Source organism: Cydia fagiglandana, chromosome 19 (assembly GCF_963556715.1).
Source record: "Cydia fagiglandana chromosome 19, ilCydFagi1.1, whole genome shotgun sequence".
Taxonomy (NCBI): Eukaryota; Metazoa; Arthropoda; class Insecta; order Lepidoptera; family Tortricidae; genus Cydia; species Cydia fagiglandana.
Window position 1 is genome coordinate 8,874,224 of NC_085950.1, and position 20,440 is coordinate 8,894,663.

Genomic DNA, 20,440 nt, shown 5'->3' on the forward strand with positions numbered 1-20,440 from the left:
GAAATGGAAAGAGGCAAATATCAACAAGCCATAGATAAAATAAAGACCACATCGTATCGTACACAGCGTAAATAATAAGTGGCATGGACATATAAAATTAACCGAGCATAAGATGTATCGGCCCTAAACAACACGTCAGTTCATATAAATGCACACAAATATCATCAAAATAAAATCGATAATATCAAATCGGAACACGTCAGGACATATCGAATAGTGCAGAGATTTGGATCGATAAAGATGGAGAGATCTGTCACAGGGGGGACTTACCTCCGAGGTACTGTGGAGAGAAATCATGATTATAAATAAAATGCACACGCATATCAATCAACATACACTTTATATCTTAAATATTAATACATTGACTCGGGGTTATCCCGTGAAGCGATCGCGCCGGAGTATAGCTCCTTTTGCTGACCATACAGAGCGTTGTATAGCAAACTATTATACTGGGTTTAATCCATTCACATATTAAATTCATGTATTTGATTCTACCAATAGTGAGTTTGCTATAGAACGCTTTTTACGGAACGAACGGAGCGCAGCTCACGCAAGTATAGAATTGAACAATTTTATAAAGGAATGTAGTTCAACTTACATTACCTTCTTTACACTAACACCGAATCTCCATTATTCAAAGCTAATTTTTTAATCGAAATAAATACATAAAATATGTATGTTTATTTTTAATCCGACGACGTGAGCCCTAAATCGAGAAGGAGCATTAATTCACAATCGTAACTTACTTGCTAAGACATAATTATGAAATCGAAAGGAGATTTTCCGATTGACCTAAACTATGTAACGCTTGAACGGAGCGTAGATTTAAATTGATTTGAATCTAGAATGTACATATTAATATATAACACGTAAAAGACATGAGATAGACATACTATTCAAACTGTTACCTCGATATCCGCAGCGGCGCGAGGCTGGCGGTTCTCTACGCTTTGCTTTCTCTTATAGCTCCAGCTGTTGTCTCATATAAAAGGCAGTGTGGGTCTATCCTGGACAAACTGGCACATCAGTCAACATACAAATACACTTCTAGAACGTTCACGTTATAGACCACACAGCCGAAATGTACACAGTTAAATAATACCGGTAATCTCATGATTTAACATAGGTTGACCCACAAGAAATAAATGCTTGATATGTCTTAGACGTGTTATTTACTGTGCCGTTTTATTTGTTGTGGGCATTCTGAATTAGTCGTCGAGGTTTGGCTTAAGGTTATTGGCCGATTATCCTAGCTGAGCGGCAAAAGCGACGCCATTTTTCTTTAAAACTTGGCTTGATTACATAGCAATTAGTAATTGTGTCTCTAGTTTGGACTCAGATTTACGCGATCCCTGTAATATTATCTGTGGCGTTGTGACTTTAGTCGCTTAGTGTGGACAGGCCTTACAGTCTAGAATGAAGTGTCCTCTCGTCGGTGATCGGTGCGCCGCGCCCTCTGCAATCACAAACAAAAAACATGGCAAACGACATACTAAGAGGAACTCCCGAAGCCCGCCGAGCCTATCTGCAACACTACACACACTGAACAGTTCATAGTCTTACAAGGCCGTAACTCTGTCTTGAAGTCTGTCCGATAGTTAAGGAAATCGCATATAACTACACATTACCACACTATCAGCGGACCCGGAGCAATTCCAACCGTACAAACGATTTGGGCTGTCATCTAGCTATCCAAAAAAGGGTTAGGGACTTCACAATTTGATTTACGTATTTATAAACATATCTATGCAGGTTTCCTAACGATATTAAGCAAGTTTTTAATTCCTCAGCAACTTGCAATGGTTTTTAAATCTCTATTTATTTTTTTAATTTGTATTATTTGCTCATATCCTTAACTAACGGAAAGAAGGAAGACAAAATAGAAGATATATATGTACATGACCCAAGTTCATAATACCCAAACTTAATTAACAGCTTATATCTATAATGTATCAAACATATTTCATGCGTAAACTGAAAAAGATGTAGACAAAATTAACACATGCTTTTAGCAAATAACTGTTAATTGTATATCAAATTCCTGTAAAATAAACATATTGCAGCTATTCTTAAAATTCAATACATCTATAGACATTCTAGCGACCGAATTAAATGGGTATAACATAGAAATTTAAATACATATCATGCGTAAATATGAAGCAAAATAGTTGACATGTGTATAAAGTAAAATGATTAGAACACTGTATCGTATTAATATACAGTGTAAACTCTATATAACGACACTGAAGGGACTGTGCATTTTTCGACGTTATAGAGAGTGGTTGTTAAATGGAGGGAAATAAAAAGGTCATCTTACTATTCTAAATATATCTGTTTATAATATACTTAGGACACATTTTGCACAAGAAGAACATTCATTTCATAGAAATAACACTCCTATTAATTTATAGCGTGTAACATCTTGTCAAATGACCGAGGTAAACATGTGCAAGTTGATCATACAAAACCAAAAGAAGAATTTTCTTAGAATCTCCGGTACGTCAGTCGAAGTAAACACGTGCTAGATAATAAAACAACAAAACAGCAAACAAAAAAACGTACCCAGCTGCAGTTTTTATCAATTTCGGCAACTTAGAAAGTACTTCTTAATGATGTATTATGCCGTATTGTTGTTGTTAAATAGAGTGAGCGTGACGCTATATAGAGTGTATTACTGTATAGAAATCAAGGTAAACCAACCAAAGTCAAGCAAATTCGACGTTTTAAGGAGTTTGTCGTTAAATCGAGAGACGTTATAAAGAGTTTACACTGTACATGTTTTAGTTACTTTTAAACCAACCATTTTTAAATAAATAAATACATAGATATGCCAATTATTACCTAACTGCCAATGTTAAGGTTTAGTTTTTAATTGTCTAAAGATATAAATAACGTTTGACGTTATAGAAACAGAAATCCATCTGTTTAATATTTGAGATTTCGTTTTGACGTATTTTGCGTGGTTTTCTTAGGACAGTTGGTTCTTAGGAAAAATGGTGCTGATGTCCTTAATTTACCGTATACTTATTTGTTAATTTAAAAAAAACACAATTTCATAGGTATATCGACGAGTGAGGGATATTATACACTTTCACTAATATCTACACATGCTTTAAAACTAGATCATGAACAATTATGCTAATATAATACACATATGACACATTTAAATAGAATATGTGCTCTCAGGGTACAATATATGATAAGCTGTGAAACCTTGAATGTTGTTGAACAGGCTAAAGCAAATTACAGCAAAAAGGAAAAGTAGAATATTGCTTTAGAAGTAAATTCTTTTTTGCTGTGAGAATCCACACAAGTAAGGGTCGGTTGCACCAAACTGTTCGTATCGTTAAAGAGTTCGCTAATTTTTTATGTATGGAAAGTTTCATAGTGGCGCGCCGCCGGCTGACGTTGATCAGTCTGTCAAATGTGGTTGGTGCAACTGGCCCTAAGTATCTATCAATCCACTGCTAAGTATAAAATCAGTTAATCAATAAATAAGTATCGTATTTGATTGAGTATATTGACAAATTTGTCCGAAGTAAAGTAAATATTGTATGTGAAGTAAACATCGTATGTGATATCTTTGTACACGAGACGTTTTGCTTATTGTATTATCTCTAAAAATATTATTCGTCTGAACTTTTAAGAGCCAAATTTAGGTTTATCGGCGATTAGATAATATTTTGTAGCATATGAATAAACAAATAGATTTGTTGCAATAGTAAGACTGTCTTTTTGGTGCGAATAATTCAGTCGAACTACAGAACCCATAGTGTAAATTTCATTCGATGGCGTGACGAGCGTTCGCGTTATGTCTACTTTTGTATGGGATTCTTAACAGCGTTTAGGAAACTCAAAATCCCATACAAAATGACACTTAACGCAAACGCGTGCGTCACACCATCGAATGAAATGTACACTAGGGAGATATAGGGCATAATCCTTAACCATCGTATTTTCTCGGAAACGTTCGTGTTTATCATTCTACTTGACAAATACGAACCTCATTACTTTTTGTACTGAGACTGACTGAAATAGCATTTATTATCCGTGAAAATACGATGGTAAGACCTTACTCGCACGAGCGTTTTTACAACGCGCGTTAAAAAAGAGTTTGAATGATACAAATGGATACTGTGTATTTATTCACACGATGGCCGGGGCGCGTTGTTGGAATTTCGACTTTAAGTGTTGGTCGTTAAATCAAATTTGGCGTGTAGACGGATTCAAGCGCTTTTTTAACGCGCGTTGAAGGCCTAAAGGATTATGCAATACGTCTGTACACTGGAAAATGGCTTCCTAAAAATGGAGCCGACAACATCCCAACATATGAGGCAAGTGTATACTCACGTTCACTGCTGGTGGTCGGGCTGCTGCTGGAACTGGTAGGGCTGGTAAGGCGGGTAGGCCTGCACGGGGTAGCCGGGGTACTGGTACTGCTGCGGCATGACGCCGCCCGCCGCGGGCGGGGTGGCGGCCGGCGCGGGCGCGGACGGCGCGGCCGCTCCGCCCGGCGCCGCCTGCCCTTGCTGACGGATTATATTTTATTTTAGAAACGCCTTCCGAATGTACGAAATGTCTTCGTTTGTTGTTTGTTCGAGCAATTCAGTTAGCAATTCTACGCTTTCGATTTATTTGATGGAAACGACATAAAATGATTATGCATATGTATAAAAAATTACTATGCACAGAAGTCTATATTCCAAATTTTAAAATGTTCAATCTAGACACCTTAATTCCCTTGATTTACATCTATTTTAGTGTTTCGAATTGTATCGTGGATCGCATAAATGTCCAACTTTGCCAGGGACCAGCTAGAATGCTTTGCGGAACTATAAGGTGGTTTCGTGGAACTTATGAATCGTTTGATCTTTAGGCCGCGGAATAACACATGCGGTGCCGGGCTTGAAAGACGGATCAAAATGTAGACTTAAATAAACCTGTGGAGGACACCTAGGTTATAACCGAGAAACACTATTCATTTGTTCGTCTATTCGCTTTTCTATCGCACCCGCATATCATAGCGATTTTGCAAATTTCGATTCGTAGTTTGAGGTATGTCCCCTGTGTAAATTTTTATTTTCAGGTCAGTAACAACGGAACTATTCTAGAAGGCAACGAGATAAAATAGAAAGGTTAGAATACCTTCATCTTGATCTGCTGCTCGATGGCCTCGGCCTCCTTGAGCTTGCCGATGCTGCGGTAGTACTCGGCCCACTGCGCGCTGTAGTCGGCGCCGGCGGCCGGGGCCGGCGAGGGCGCGGGCCCGGGCGCGGCGCCGGGCGGCCCGCCCGCGCCGTTGCCGGCTCCTCCTGTACACAGATACCTATTTTAGACGCCGGTCTCCGATTCAAAGGATCAGCGATCGAAGGGCGGACGCAGCGTACATATCGGTTTTCCTACGATAGCGGTGCCGGCATATAGCGGCCTTCTCCATACTAAGGGTCGGTTGCACCAAACTGTTCGTATCGTTAAAGAGGTCGCTATAGTAGTTAACCAAGGGTGGAAAGTGAACCATTTCACCCAAGACATTTTCACCCGAGATAGTTCGAGGGTGAGATGATTACTTTTACCCGAGTTAAACACTCTACTTTTCATTTCGACTATGAGGAAAGTCAAACACGAAAAATGTAGGTTTATTATTGGTACGTATATTTCTTTAGAACAAATTATTAACATTACATAGGTAAACCGCATAAGTCACTCGAATCACTTGAAAATATAAACGGCGCCAATTTCAGTCATGCGGAAGCTAATATGAGCTTTTGACCGAATAATATGGCATAAATAATATTGCTGTTAGCCGTTGCTCGAAAAAAATTAAAAGAAAATTACTTTCCACCCTAGGGTGGGAAATGCAATTTTCCACCCTAGGGTGGGAAATGCAATTTTCCACCCGGTTATCAGCCTATGAAAGGTGAACTTTCCGAACAGGAGAGATGAAAAATTATTATGTATGGAAAGTTTCATAGTAAAGCACCGGGGCGAGCTGGCTGACGTTGATCAGTCTGTTAATGTGGTTAGTGCACCTGGCCCTTACGCATCGAAAATAGAACACATGTTTGAAGTGCCTTATGTTGGAAATATATACTAACCTTTATAAGCCAAGAGGCGATTACTTAATTACTCAAAATAACTGAACGTCAAAGTGACTTTCCACTACTTCTGACGCACTATATATGATTACCAAACCGTGACCTGAACAACAGACCTTCTTTTATAGAAATTGATTACAAGTACGGTGAGAAAAACACATCTATATAGTAAAGAACACACATAATAAGGATGTTTGATAGTGCAGCAAGTAATTGGCACGATTATCAGCAATAAAAAAAAACTTTCTGGAAAGATTTTTTTAAATAATAATAATCACCTTGCTGCTGTTGTTTCGCCTGCTGCTCTATCGCCTCCGCTTCTCTCATGAGCCCCAGCGAGCGGTAGTAGTCGATCCATTGTTGCGAGTAGTCGGGCTGGCCTGTATTCGGGTTGATGTTCACCTGTTGCTGCTGACAACATGGTTACATCAACAATAATCACCTTGCTGCTGTTGTTTCGCCTGCTGCTCTATCGCCTCCGCTTCTCTCATGAGCCCCAGCGAGCGGTAGTAGTCGATCCATTGTTGCGAGTAGTCGGGCTGGCCTGTACTCGGGTTGATGTTCACCTGTTGCTGCTGACAACATGGTTACATCAACAATAATCACCTTGCTGCTGTTGTTTCGCCTGCTGCTCTATCGCCTCCGCTTCTCTCATGAGCCCCAGCGAGCGGTAGTAGTCGATCCATTGTTGCGAGTAGTCGGGCTGGCCTGTACTCGGGTTGATGTTCACTTGTTGCTGCTGAAAAAATAAAACTGTTAGTTGTTTCTTGACAATTCGCGAGAAAGTGACAGGGGCAAGTCTATTCCACTCGTGACTACTACTGTATACATGACGAGGAAAAAATAATAATAAGACCGAATAGGATGGGTTGTAATAAGCGACTTTAAATAGTAATGATCGGGTCGACACAGAACGAGGCACCTCCTGAGGAAATTGCCGCGCACAGCACCTGGTTCGAGCTTCGGGCGAGGCACTTCTTTCTAGACTGAGTTTCGCGCCATATTTTGACGCCGATTTATTTCGTTCTGTGTGAACCAGTCTAATGACAGATTTTTTAAAGAATTTTAACCCCTTGAGACCTAGACAATATCAAAGAACTCTAAGGTTCGGTCTTTGACGCGTCGTGTTTTTGGTACACACGACGTAACCTTTCTTCTGTTAATTAACTAATTTCTAAAGATTTGGTGGCCTACTACTTGTTAGTTATATTACCATGGGCATTATTGTAAGTACGAGTCTACCTATAAATATCTTAAACCATAAACCATAATACCTGTGGCGGCTGGTTGTTGGGTTGGTGCCAGTGCGGGTTGTAGCCCCAGGCGGCGCCCTGCGGGCCTCCGCCGCCGTAGTAGTCGCCACCGCCATTTCCGTTGCCGTTGTTGCTGCCGCCGCCGCCGCCGCCATTGCCGCCCTCTTGGATGAAGTTCACCGGCTGGACAAGACAATTTAAATATCATTGGATGAAAGTGCCTGTGCGGAACATTCCGAAGACGGTCGATGATAATGTAAGTAGTAAATAGTTAACCAAGTGATGAAGGGCACCCATTTAATTACTGACGTCATCTCTCACTCCATGCGAGCGTTACGAGGAACAGCCGGCCTAGCCAAGGTTACAATCGCTATCGCTTCGACAACGAAAATCATTATGTAACTCTATCACTCTTCCATATTAGTGCGACAGTGACAGTTGCGTTTCGATCGCTACGGAGCGTAAGGGATCGTCATCTTGGCTACGGGGCCTGAACATCTATCTAGCACTGCTTTATTAGTTTTTCCCGCCTCACATGGCGACTCTGCCAGCAACAGCTTGATGAACAAAGAGTGAACAAAGACTCTCTATGCCATCTTTCTCCATGATGACCCGGTTGTCTGTGGATGTACATTTGTACAAGGTGCGATTATTACGATCCTCGCCCCTATCTAGTTCATCTGTTTTATTACTACTCCCCGCCTCACAAGGCGGCCCTGCCAGCTTCAAACTAAACATACAAAGACTCACCATGCCAACTTTCTCCATGATGATCCGTTTGCAGTGTTCAACCGCGTCTGGGTGTCCGCGGATGTAGAAGGTGCGTTTATTACGAGCTTCACCCCTATCTATCCAGTTCATCTGTGTTATTACTACTCCCCGCCTCACATGGCGACCCTGCCAGCTTCAAACTAAACATACAAAGACTCACCATGCCAACTTTCTCCATGATGATCCGTTTGCAGTGTTCAACCGCGTCTGGGTGTCCGCGCATGTAGAAGGTGCGTTTATTACGAGCTTCACCCCTATCTATCCAGTTCATCTGTGTTATTACTACTCCCCGCCTCACATGGCGACCCTGCCAGCTTCATACTAAACATACAAACACTCACCATGCCAACTTTCTCCATGATGATCCGTTTGCAGTGTTCAACCGCGTCTGGGTGTCCGCGGATGTAGAAGGTGCGGTTGTTGCGATCCGCGCCCTGTGCGCGTCGGTCTAGCTCGCAGTGCGCGCCCGATTGCGCGTTAATCTGTTTTATTACTTCGCCGCCTGCAAATAAATCATAGCTAAGTGAATAGAATAAGAACAAATTATATGAATGAGTTTTAACGTAAACTACAGAATTTTTAGAAGTAAGCAGAGATGGCTACCAACGTTAGTTTTAGACTTTGAATTGTATACAGCTGATTTTAAGTGTCCGAGACTTTTCTTTGTTGGGACATGTTTAAAGGCATTTCCAAAGAGGTTCTCTCACCTCTGCCGATGATGAGACCACATTTCAGATTAGACACGTGGTGACCCACAAACACACAGGGTTACTCGTATCTTCTGGTCCTGCCACTGCTGAAAATCGCCGAGGTCGCCATTGCGCTACCCTGATCGCGCTCTTTGACCCCAACTAGAATCACGTTTTTAAAGGGGTTTCCTCACCTCTACCGATGATGAGTCCGCACTTCAGGTTAGACACAGTGAAGGTGACGCGTATCTCCTGGTCCTGCCACTGCTGGAAGTCCCCACTGTCGCCGTTGCGCTGCCCGGAGCCGCCGCGACCGCGCCCGGATCGCACTTCTCGACCCCACTTCAGTAAGAACATGTCTAAGGGTCTCCTCACCTCTGCCGATGATGAGTCCACACTTCAGGTTAGACACGGTGAAGGTGACGCGTATCTCCTGGTCCTGCCACTGCTGGAAGTCCCCACGGTCGCCGTTACGCTGCCCGGAGCCGCCGCGACCGCGCCCGGATCTCACTTCTTGATCCCGCCTCTGTGTAACATGCGTTTTTAATATGTGTTTATAGACATGACGTGACCCCAGGGTGGTTTTGCAGTAAGGCTTACCGTTAAAGTCTGTTCGGAGAGAGAAGATTCGTGGAATATATGGAGCCAACATTCCAAGACTCCTTTCTTTCCGAACAGATTCTAATCGGTTTATTTAGGAGCAATATATGTATACGACAGGCGGTAAGCGTTACTGCGAATCCACACTAATGTAAACGCACAGACACAGGCATTTGCCCAAAAACAATAAACTTTGTATTGTGCGTGGACGAAAAAGGTCCTAAAGTCAGCCTGTAAAAAGTCTGCACCGATTTTGATAGCCCACGCAGTGCATGTGTCATTTTAAACGTCAAACTTCTATGAAATTATGACGTATACATAACACTTACACTGCGTGGGCCATCAAATCCGCTGCAGACTTTGTTTGGTGCGACTATATGAGAAGGGCTCATTCCTTCTCGTCTGCTCAGATTTCGCATGTCGATCTTATACAAGCGTAGCTTCGCCACGTGTCTGTGAGTCTGCAGTTTTAGTACGGTACCGTTTAAGCGTTTACCACCAGAGAATACTTTAGAAATCATCCTCTCAGGCATTACAACTAGGGAATGCTCCCGGGACTGAGTTTAATACCGGTACCGGGAATTCCCGGTTCCGGTACTGCATGTGTATAGAAAATCAGTACCGGGAGCACTCCATAATTACAACATGTGTCAGGCATTATACACGGTGGCTAAAAAATTAATGCATTCCCGTTGCCAGGGAGGTTTTGGGATTACACTGACCAACGTTTACTACGGGACCAACCCCGAAATCGCGAAAAAAAAAAGATTTACTCTCCCATAGAAAACGGACAAGCCAAAATTTATGAAATAGCCAAATTTTTTTCGCGATTTATAATCCCAACACCTCCCTGGCAACGGGAATGTAGTTATTTTTTAGCCACCCTGTATAATGCGTAAACGGTACCGTGCTGTTGGAGCGTAAAAGAAAACCCGTTAAACATTAACAAACAGTAATTCTGTGTTAACTAAATAACAGCTCGTGGTTTTCACAACTTCACTGAAAAAATATAACAAATACCTATTCCGATGTTTTCGTGATATAATATTCCCAGAATTACCAAAAGGACAACGGATACTTAGACCCACTTGCACCATCCCACTAACCGGGGGTTAAGCGGTTTAACCGTCAACCCAGTGTCAAATTATACTGGTAACCATGGTAAGTCCCGGTTTAACCGGTTAACCCCGGGTTAGTAGGATGGTGCAAGTGGGCCTTAGTCTGCTAACAGCAGGTGCTAACTAAATTAAGAGCACCGAAAATTATTTATCCCAATAGAGAGAAACATACACGTTTGCAAAGCATAAGGAATAAATAAAGGCGATTAAATGTATTATTTGTCTGTTAACCCAACTACGAAACGGAAAAGAAATTCAAGTTAAAAAAAAACTAAAATTAAACTAAAAATAAATACGGATTGTTTATTTAGAAGTCTTTTAATATCCCAAGTTATGTCTCAGACAGTAATTTAATGTAATAGAACCCAGTTTGATAAGAGATAAGAACCCAAAGGTCAGTGCGACTATGAAGGAATAACGACTGAATTTTGGAGTTGCTACTTTGGATGTCTACATCTAACACCTTTTTAGTCCTTAGGGACATTGGCTTGACAACAAATGTAAGCTTTCTGGCTTTTATAATTTTCTCGAAAAATATGGCTAAATAAAATGGCAGGCTAAATATAATTCGTATTTGGAACTAATGCACTTTTCATGAAGGATTTCAGTCAAGCAATGATATAATGGCACAGATTGAAAAGGTTAAAAAGATTTGTTTAAAGTATAAGTAACCGCGATTCAGGATCGGTTTCATGACACCTTTTAACATTAAACAAAAAGAGAAAGTTCTTTTTAACATATATCATTAGAGGCTTTTCCCTAAAAATTCGTTATTTCAACAATGCGCGTCAGACCACAGACTAAATACAGTGCATGCACAACACAAGTGGTGGACAAAAACAATTCTCACTTGCGATTCGCGTTGGTGCGAGACCTGCACACAATTATTACTTTTATTATTTTTATTTACTTTAGTAACTCATAAGAATACTAGATCAATCAAGGTCAAGTTTCAACCTCAATAAATGGCGTTACAACACCTGTAAGCCCCCCCCCCCCCCCCCCCACATCTGGCGGCTTTCGAGCGTCGGCGTCTACAATTCTATGGCCGACGTCGACGCAACTGCGCAGCGACGTCATTTTCCATAGCGCTGGACAGACGCCGACAGACGCCGACGCTCGAAAGACGCCAGATGTGGGGGGCCCTAAGTGGCGTTATGTTTGCATTTCAGCTTTGTGCTTATGACAACTGACATTTTGCGATTATTCATAACTCCGAAACGTAAAATTAGGGGTCCCCATCATTATTGAAAGTCATAATGTATTGTTTGTCCGCATTTTCGTTTGTCATAACATAATATGGTTTTACTCAGAAACGAGTAACATTTCAGGATTGCCATAAAACAATATCTATAGGATAACCTTACGAAAGTCCTGAAAAGTTAACGGCTTACTACGACTAATGATAATCTGACAAACATGACTTTCAATAATTATGTCAAACAAAGGGATCCGTAAAATTAGACTTTATAGGTACACACAGGCACAAAGCTATAATAGCTCTCCCATATAACATTACATTATGTAAAGCAATAGTAAAAAGTGTACTTACGTTGACGCTGGCGATTAAATCTTCAATCATTTGACGCGCTTGGTCCACTTGGTGAGGTTTGCCTTGTAGGTAACATCTAAAGGAACAAGTTGACAAAATTTCATTTTCGACTTCTTTCTTTCTGTCATGTGCTCATTAAGAAATCTTACATCCCGAAACAAAGATCGGTTTTCCTAGAATAGCGGTGCCCATATAGCGGCCGTCTCCATATTAATAATACGGCTAAATATGGATGTCGTAGTATTTGTATGGAGACGGCCGCTATATGACGACACCGCTATCCTATAGTTCGTTTTTTAGCATTATAAATAAGGTAAACAATCATGATGTGTCTCTTAATTGAAAAACACATTTTAAAAATAAGTTACGGCAAATATGTAACAATTATGAATCTAATACGATAATTTATATTCTTCTGCTTTCATGAGGCACTGGTCCCACCGCGAGCTAGTAAGCTATGAGCTATCGACTATAAACACGAACAAAAGATAAGCACTTCCGTGTAAATAAAAGAGACATGGCGATATTTATAGTTACTCGCCCAGCGGTGAGCTATAAATATCGCCGTGTCTCTTTTATTTACACGGGAGTGCTTATCTTTTGTTCGTGTTTATAGCCGATAGCTCATAGCTTACTAGCTCGCGGTGGGACCAGTGCCTAAGTAATAGTTATTGATTTTTAAAACGCGTTTTTCAATTAAACGACATGTCAAGATCGCTTATCTTCTTTCAAGTTCTTTCCAATGCTAAAAAAACAAACTATTTCTAATTCGGACATTGGGAAGTGGTAAACAGTAATCAGTTACAGTGTTACCGCGTCGGAACTCGCACCTTTCTTGTTGAAATGAAAACTTCTTTAGCAGCGCTGAGCACTTTTTGAGGTGGGGAAAAAAATGATAAACTCGTGTCAGCGTAACGCGTAACGTAACGCTGACGTCATGTGTCACGGACAATGTTATTCACCAAAGAACTTCAGTCATAACGTATCATAATCAGGTCAATTATTTAAAACTGGACTTTTATATTAAGCAATAAAGCTCAATGTTCTAATCTTGTACGGGCTGAAATACGAGGATCTCACAGTTACATTCAAAAATACAAAAATATGCTATTGTATAACTTGTATAACACTAAGTATATTGTATACATTATTTGGTGGACTGACCTCTTATCTCCAGGCCCGTCGTCTCTCTCTTGGTGGAATTGCACTCGGCATCCGGTTTCCGCCTGGATTTTCTTGATCATGTCTCCGCCGCGCCCGATCACAACGCCCACGGCTATTTTTGGTACTAATACCTAGACAAAAGTAAGCAAATTTAAACTACAGGACTTTCTAGTTTCATCAAAATGATATATTTTAGGTATACTATACTTAAGACTGTCAACAACAAGTTATCTAAACATTCTATAAATCGTAAACTATGCTTCCGGTCTCCATAGTCAGAGAAATCAGCAAGTGATGTCAGCACGTCATGAGCGTCAAGATGACGTGGGTGGGTGGTGTGATGAGGTGGGTGGACTTTTCAACAAAAAGGTACACATCCCTCTGTGTACCTACTGCATTGTACCTTTTATAAAATCGTGTATCATTAAAATAAGTTTTCTCAATTTGGGGACAATGGGGAAGTCACACCCAGCATCATGCAGTAAGAACACTTGTGCTTCGTATGCTACAGAGCATTGTTCGTGCACTAAACTCAATTTGGTTGCCGCCCATGTGGTTGCCCTGGTCTTGGGGTGAATACACGTCGTCGTACTGTCGGCCGCCGCCGCCGCCGCCGCCACCAGCATCCTTGTCAGCTAACAGCTCGAACACAAGCTGTATACTACACTCTTGGTAGACTGACCTCAGTTTGGTTGCCGCCCATGTGGTTGCCCTGGTCTTGGGGTGAATACACGTCGTCGTACTGTCGGCCGCCGCCGCCGCCGCCGCCGCCACCGGCATCCTTGTCAGCTAACAGCTCGAACACAAGCTGCTTAGCGTGCTCCACCTTGCTCGGGTCGCCTGAGATACGTAGGGGCTTCTCCTACGAAAACAAATGGATGGATTTTTTTAGAGTTCAATAGGGTATTACCTAGTATAATACCCTATTGTATATGTATTTAAAATAAATTATTTTACACCATGCATGAAATAAAGCACCAGATAATTATTAGAAAAACACAGATATCAGTTATTTTTAAACAGAAGTTCTATTTAATAAATCGGATAGAAATATAAGAAGTAGGTGAGTTAACCGTGACGTCACGATGTAATGTTTCATATAAATTCCATATTAGCAAATCGTTTTTACAGTTCTAAAAAAGTAACTGATTTGACTAGTAGGAAAATACTCTATTCGAAATTATTGATACTTTATTCTACTCCAATATTACTAATTATATTTTTTTTGTATTTTGTATTGTAATTCTTTTTTAGCCGACAACTCTACGCTTAATTTTGGTTATAAACTTACATATTCCGTGTTGGGTCCGTCCTGGATGACGACCATCTTGGCGCCAGACTGTTCCTGCAGCTGTTTGATGGTCTTGCCGTTCTTGCCGATGATCAGACCCACTTTGGGACCGGGTAGCATCACTTCTTCCTGTTCAACAAAATTGAAGATTAAAATACATACAAGTTTCCGCCGCTTGAAATTAATGTAGTCTTTATCTAACAAAAAAAAAACGTAACTTTCAGACAGAAAACGCATCGAAAAGGTGGTCAATGAGCCACGCCTGACATGGCTTAATTCAACAGCTGTACCTGTGGCCTGGCGATTGTCGTAAGGTGATTATGAACAACACTTACAGTGATAGCGAGGCCGCCGCCACCACCGCCGCCGCCACCGCCGCCGCCGCCGCCCCTCTGCATGGGCGGGCTGCCCATGTCACCCCCGCCCATGCCCATGCCCATGCCGGGCCCGTCGTGTTGAGGCGCGTTCTCTCGCCCGCGGTGGTTCACTATTTGGTTCACAAGTTCCCTGTAGAAAAATCTTGTTAGCGGCCAGCATATTATACAATAGGGTTGTTGGCACATGCTCAATTTTATAACTAAAACTAGTTAAATAGATAGATGAGCAATTTATCCCAATAAATTGGAAACTTAAATCATATATGGGTATAACAAAAAATACATGACCTCAAAGTTTTTTTTTCTTCCAAATAGGAAAAAATAATAATGGTACCTTACATTTTATTTTAAAAAATATTGTGTAGACACTATATTCAAACGCAATATTTCACCGACAAAATATTTCCTTGTTTTCCATATATCGGAACGGCTACTAACATTACATGCTGACGTCACGATGTATAGCCATTTTGCTAGAAGCGTTTCGTTAGTAGTGCGAGTGCCAGACTTTGACCATCATTTGTGACTTTTGTATTGCTTTAAGACAATGGGTCTCGCACAGACATCTTGATCCAAAACAAACCTGATCGCCTTATACCATTAATAAATAATTGGGATATACCCTATTTCTAACCCTAAACATAACATATGGTATGTAAGTGTTGTGTTGTGTCCTTGTTGCAATATCTTACGCAGGAGCCTGTACTTGTGTAAATGCCACTAACCTGGCACGAGCGATGGCTTCCCTGGAGCCAGTGAGAGTGCACACGCGGTCCGGCTGACCGCCGGAGCCGGGAGCCATTTGGATCTTGCAACCGGACTCCGCTTGCAATCGGGTGATCTGCTCACCGCCGCGACCGATAACTGCGAACAAGTTATATTGTTAAGATAGGTTTATATGGGTGGATGGATAATGAATGAGTTTCAATATCTTTTATCAAGACTCATGTCTTAGTGAACATTTTCTTTTTGTGTTATTCAAGCTGACTTTCATTTTGTTCTACTTTTTTTCCGCAGACTTAGATATATTTTGGGGAATCTAGATAGATAGATCTCATATTCTGAACAAATTAAGCGCATTTTCACCTATTTCCTAAAATATCTTCCCCTCATTTACGAAAACATGGGTATTTTGTAACCCAACGAAAATCTGACGAAACAAAAATCGACAACAGAATGCCCATTCTATTCCATTTCGGGCCCGCCGTTAGTTTAAGTTCATCCTCCCATCTTGAGAGGTCTTCTCTGGCGCCGTTTGCAGCCTCTTGGATACCAGTCTGTTGGGATTTGACTCCACTTTTCCTGTCTCTACACAAATGCGCACTGCATCACCACTTCTGCGATTACCTGCTCCTTCAGCAAAACATCAAATGTCCCCCTTTTCGTAAGTCCCTCACAAAATGAGCCGCCTGCTAAATGATGGGGGCCATTTAATTTGATGAATATCTAATGAGTAATGACATTCCCAATCTCATTAGTAATTCATGCCATTAGTCAAGGGAAATTAGTGAATATTTGAAGCATTGAGTGACATTTAGCACTAGACTATGTAGTATGGCAAAACGCCAGGTGTTGTGAAAACGTGCTCAAGACATCTGTGTGAAATAAATCAATTTCTCCGGCGACTACCTGCCTATACGTACAATCGCCTGCGCTCGCGGTGTTGCACCGAACGCCTTGCAGGTAGCAGGTAGTAAGCATTAAGGCATTTTTTTCTTACTGGAACACCGCGAGCGCAGGCGATTGTACTTACGTTTTTAGGCTTCCATTGTTGCGTTCATAGTTTTAGGCATCCATACCGGAAGGGTGACATAGAATCCTATCAAAATGTATAGACTTGAATTAATCTGTTCTGGATGAAGGCGACGGCGAGTACCGCTGCCCCCCTGTCCTGTTCATCATCATCATCATACGTGTAAACATCAAATCTTGTCGGGTACCCGGATGTACAGTCAGCTTCAGAGATGGCTATACCCACTGCATAGAAATTTAATTGCAGGGGTGTCAACTCTCTGACTGTCATGTTGAGCTGGGTCATGCATCAGACCAGACAGGGCCCGGGCTGGTGTGGGGTGGCCTCCTGTATGTCTAAGATATGTGTATAATCAATTAATCACTCACTTAGGCCCATCATCTTGTCCGGAACTCGGATGTACTCATTGAGGATTTGGTCTTGCATCGGGCCAGGCAGAGCAGCCTGTATGTCTGTAGTAGAGATGGGCCGAATATAAAGTTTGCCGAACGCGAATATTCTGCCGAATGGTCGGTTCAGATCTTACCGAACCGAATATTCGGCCAAATTATTCGGTTCAGCTGTGACATTTTAATTAACCATTCGAAAACCCTTCAATTACCTACATTAGCAGCTAAAATCCTCCCCCTTCTTAGGAAACAAAGAGGTCAAAAGTAAAGGGATTCAACATGTCTCATCATGTGTTTTAATTACAAAGGGAATACATAATCTGGAAGACAATAAACTACCTGAAAAGTTCTGGAAGAGTTTACATTTTACAGTTATGCACCAATACAAACATATTAAAAAGTATTTGCCGAATATTCGGCACTATAACCGAATTATTCGGCCGAATACGAACATTGAAAAACTTGCCGAATACCGAATAATTACCGAATATTCGGCCCATCTCTAGTATGTACTGTAATATGTTTATGTTCACTCACTCAGGCCAAATTTGTTGTCCGGAACACAGATGAACTTATTGAGTGTCTGGTGATGAGCAAATAGGCAGGTTGCCTTCTGTATAATGTCGTCAGTGACAAAAGCCACATAACCAGGGCCCAAGATAGAGCAGCTTGGATAGACTGTCGGTCTAGCATGAGTTGCGTTCTCGCGCGACTTCATACATCTAGCGCGACTTCAAGTATGGACTCGCGCGCGAGAATGCAACTTATGCTACAGCGCCTGGTTAAGTCCACAGTCGTCACATACCCGAGCCATGTATCCTCATGGCAAAGAAGATATCTGTAGCATGATCACTTACTCTGGCCAACCATCTTGTCTGGTAACCAGATGTACTCATTAACCTTTTGTACGCCGCGCGTATCGAGCGCGCCGCGTCATCGTGAACGTTGCTGGAATGCACGAAGGTTGATATGGGGCTGTAGCTGTGTGTCAAGTGACGTCTTTGGCGGTCATAAGGGTCAGGTTCTCCACCAGACAGAGCTGAGACTGGAATTGCCTCCTGTGTCTGTAGTATGTATGATACTCACTCAAGCCAACCATCTTGTCCGGCACCCGGATGTACTCATTGAGAGTCTGGTCCTGCATCAGGCCGGGTGGGGCCTGGGCTGGTGGTGTGGGGTTTGCCGCGGCGATGCGCGCCGCAGCCGCCGCTGCCGCTGCAGCAGCCGCCGCCGCCGATGATGAACTAGCGATTGAAAAAATATTATGTAGAATAAACAGACACATTAAATATTATGCTGCGTGCAGCGCTACAGATGTACCGTACAATCCTTTACGGTTGTATTTTCTTGGAAATATTCGTACCTATTTGTCATGCTTCTTCTTTTCATACTGAGATTGACTGAAATAGCGTAACACATTGTTTCAGTGAATGGTAGAGGATTATTCACTACATCTGTCTATCTATGCTTGGTTACAACCTACACTACTTTTGTAGATAAATGTAGGTTAATAACCTGTGGAGCGCCCTAGTATCACATGTGTAATGTTAACTCAATTTGGGTTGTAGCAACTTAGTATCAGATGTGTGTTACTACAGACCAATATGGGTCAAATTGCTTTGCATTAATACGTTCTGTTGGATTTTCGGCAGGTTAACAAAGAGTTCAAAGGTAGCTGTCCTAGTTAAATTAGGCAAAGAATAACTGTATGTTAAGTTCAATGTTATATGGTGTTATCTATATCCTGCTAAGACCCCGCATACAAATTTTTGTATATTTTCCATAATCTACTTTGAACTATTATTGTGTAACCAAGAGTTCCAAATTCAAAAACAAAACAACTGTTTCTGGTTCTCAGGAGACTTTAGAGAAATGTAAGTAGGTGATTTTATTTGCTTTAGATTGAATTCTACATTTAGGTGTTTCGAAAAGTGAAGAAAATTTGTTTTTCATTGTAACTGATCCTTACCTCATTGCTGCGTGTTGTTGTTGATATGCCGGGTCAATCGAAGCCAATTTCTTTGCGCTCGGCTCTGGTCCGTCTTCCAAAGGTCTCTTGCTACCACCACCCTCGATTTTAGCAGCAACCTAAAATCAACCCAATTTACGTGAATTTTCCTTTTAAATTTGACGTTTCAATCGACTTCAACAAAATTGACACTAATTTGTGTTAATTAGACGTTTGAATACCTCTTATTGTTTTAAAGGAAGTAAAAACACCACGAGAAAGTTCATAATTTAAGTAGGTTATAGTGAATTTAACGTTTTTCAGCGGCTACTAAAGTCACCCGCCAATGAAAAGAGGGTGGATTATGTCAGGGAGATACGTTACAAGTTGCGAATAAAGGAGGTAAACAGACATTTATGCATTAACTATACGGACGTTACCAATACACCAATAAATAGGTACAAAATGCAGTTTGTCTTACCAATTTAGCACGTTGTAGAGCAGCCGCAAATCCCGCCGGTTGGCTATTGTTTTGAAGCGTAGCCATAGAAGAATAATCACTCATGTTTGATTTAAGTACACATTCAGTCGTTATACGGCAGCCATTAAAAAGGATCAAATAACCCAAAATAAATTTATTCGGTTGTCGCAACTCGCGTCGCGAGAAAAGACGCGGCGTACCACGGACACGAAAACTCTAGGCAAGAGTATTTTATGGTTGTGTGCACATTTCGAAATATTTTGCAATACTTACTGAAAGATATGTAACGTTTTATGGTTTTATTACTAATATTTTCCACTTATTCTAAAACAATACTAAGTTCCTATGTTTCATGTTTTATATATATTTTTTATTTTATTTCAAATTGCTATATAATTTAAATTGGCTCGAGTAGCGCCTATAAATAACCTAAAATGCTTGTCTATGGCATTTTTCAATTTGCGTTTAGTTTTTGCGTAGCTGAATTGAATTCCTTGTAATATTGATAAGTACGAAGGTTGAATACTAAACAAAAAATAATAATAATTTCACCACTGTATCACAAATATGAATTAACAAACTGTATGAAGTCATTAAACTTCAATTGCATCTTTTTATAAAGTATGTTACTAAGCATTTTATTCTTCGCTGTCACGTAAAATGGCTTTAACAGAAATTTTATACATTTTTCAGTTTATTTTTTAATGTTAATTCCTCCTGAAAATTAGCCTTTAGTTTTCTTTCGCAAAACTACAAATTTGTCCGTGTTTATATTAATATTTTTTTAATTTATATTTTAATACAGAGTAAGATATTCCTTTGCGTTTGTTATTCAATGTTCTTATAACCTAAGGTTTTAAATCCGGGATTATTCTAAGTAACTGTTTAATCTAATATAAATTTGGAATATTTTTAGAATATAATTCCATTTAATTTAAAAACATTTAAGAAATGCCGCC

General features: G+C 40.9%; 1 protein-coding gene across 1 annotated transcript; it reads right to left on the reverse strand.

Moving 5' to 3' along the window:
• Positions 1-323: 323 nt before the first annotated feature.
• On the reverse strand, positions 324-19,683 carry LOC134673788 (far upstream element-binding protein 3). Its single transcript, XM_063531815.1, has 17 exons — positions 19,482-19,683; positions 19,022-19,140; positions 18,139-18,296; positions 15,636-15,774; positions 14,895-15,040; positions 14,534-14,658; positions 13,925-14,104; positions 13,243-13,373; positions 12,079-12,154; positions 9,184-9,334; positions 8,461-8,621; positions 7,370-7,531; positions 6,702-6,834; positions 6,538-6,564; positions 5,146-5,312; positions 4,351-4,529; positions 324-1,456 (listed from the first exon to the last, which is right to left on the reverse strand). The coding sequence occupies exons 1-16, from the start codon at positions 19,563-19,565 to the stop codon at positions 4,353-4,355; spliced, it is 2,136 nt and encodes a 711-aa protein (XP_063387885.1). The 5' UTR covers positions 19,566-19,683; the 3' UTR covers positions 324-1,456; positions 4,351-4,352.
• Positions 19,684-20,440: the final 757 nt, after the last annotated feature.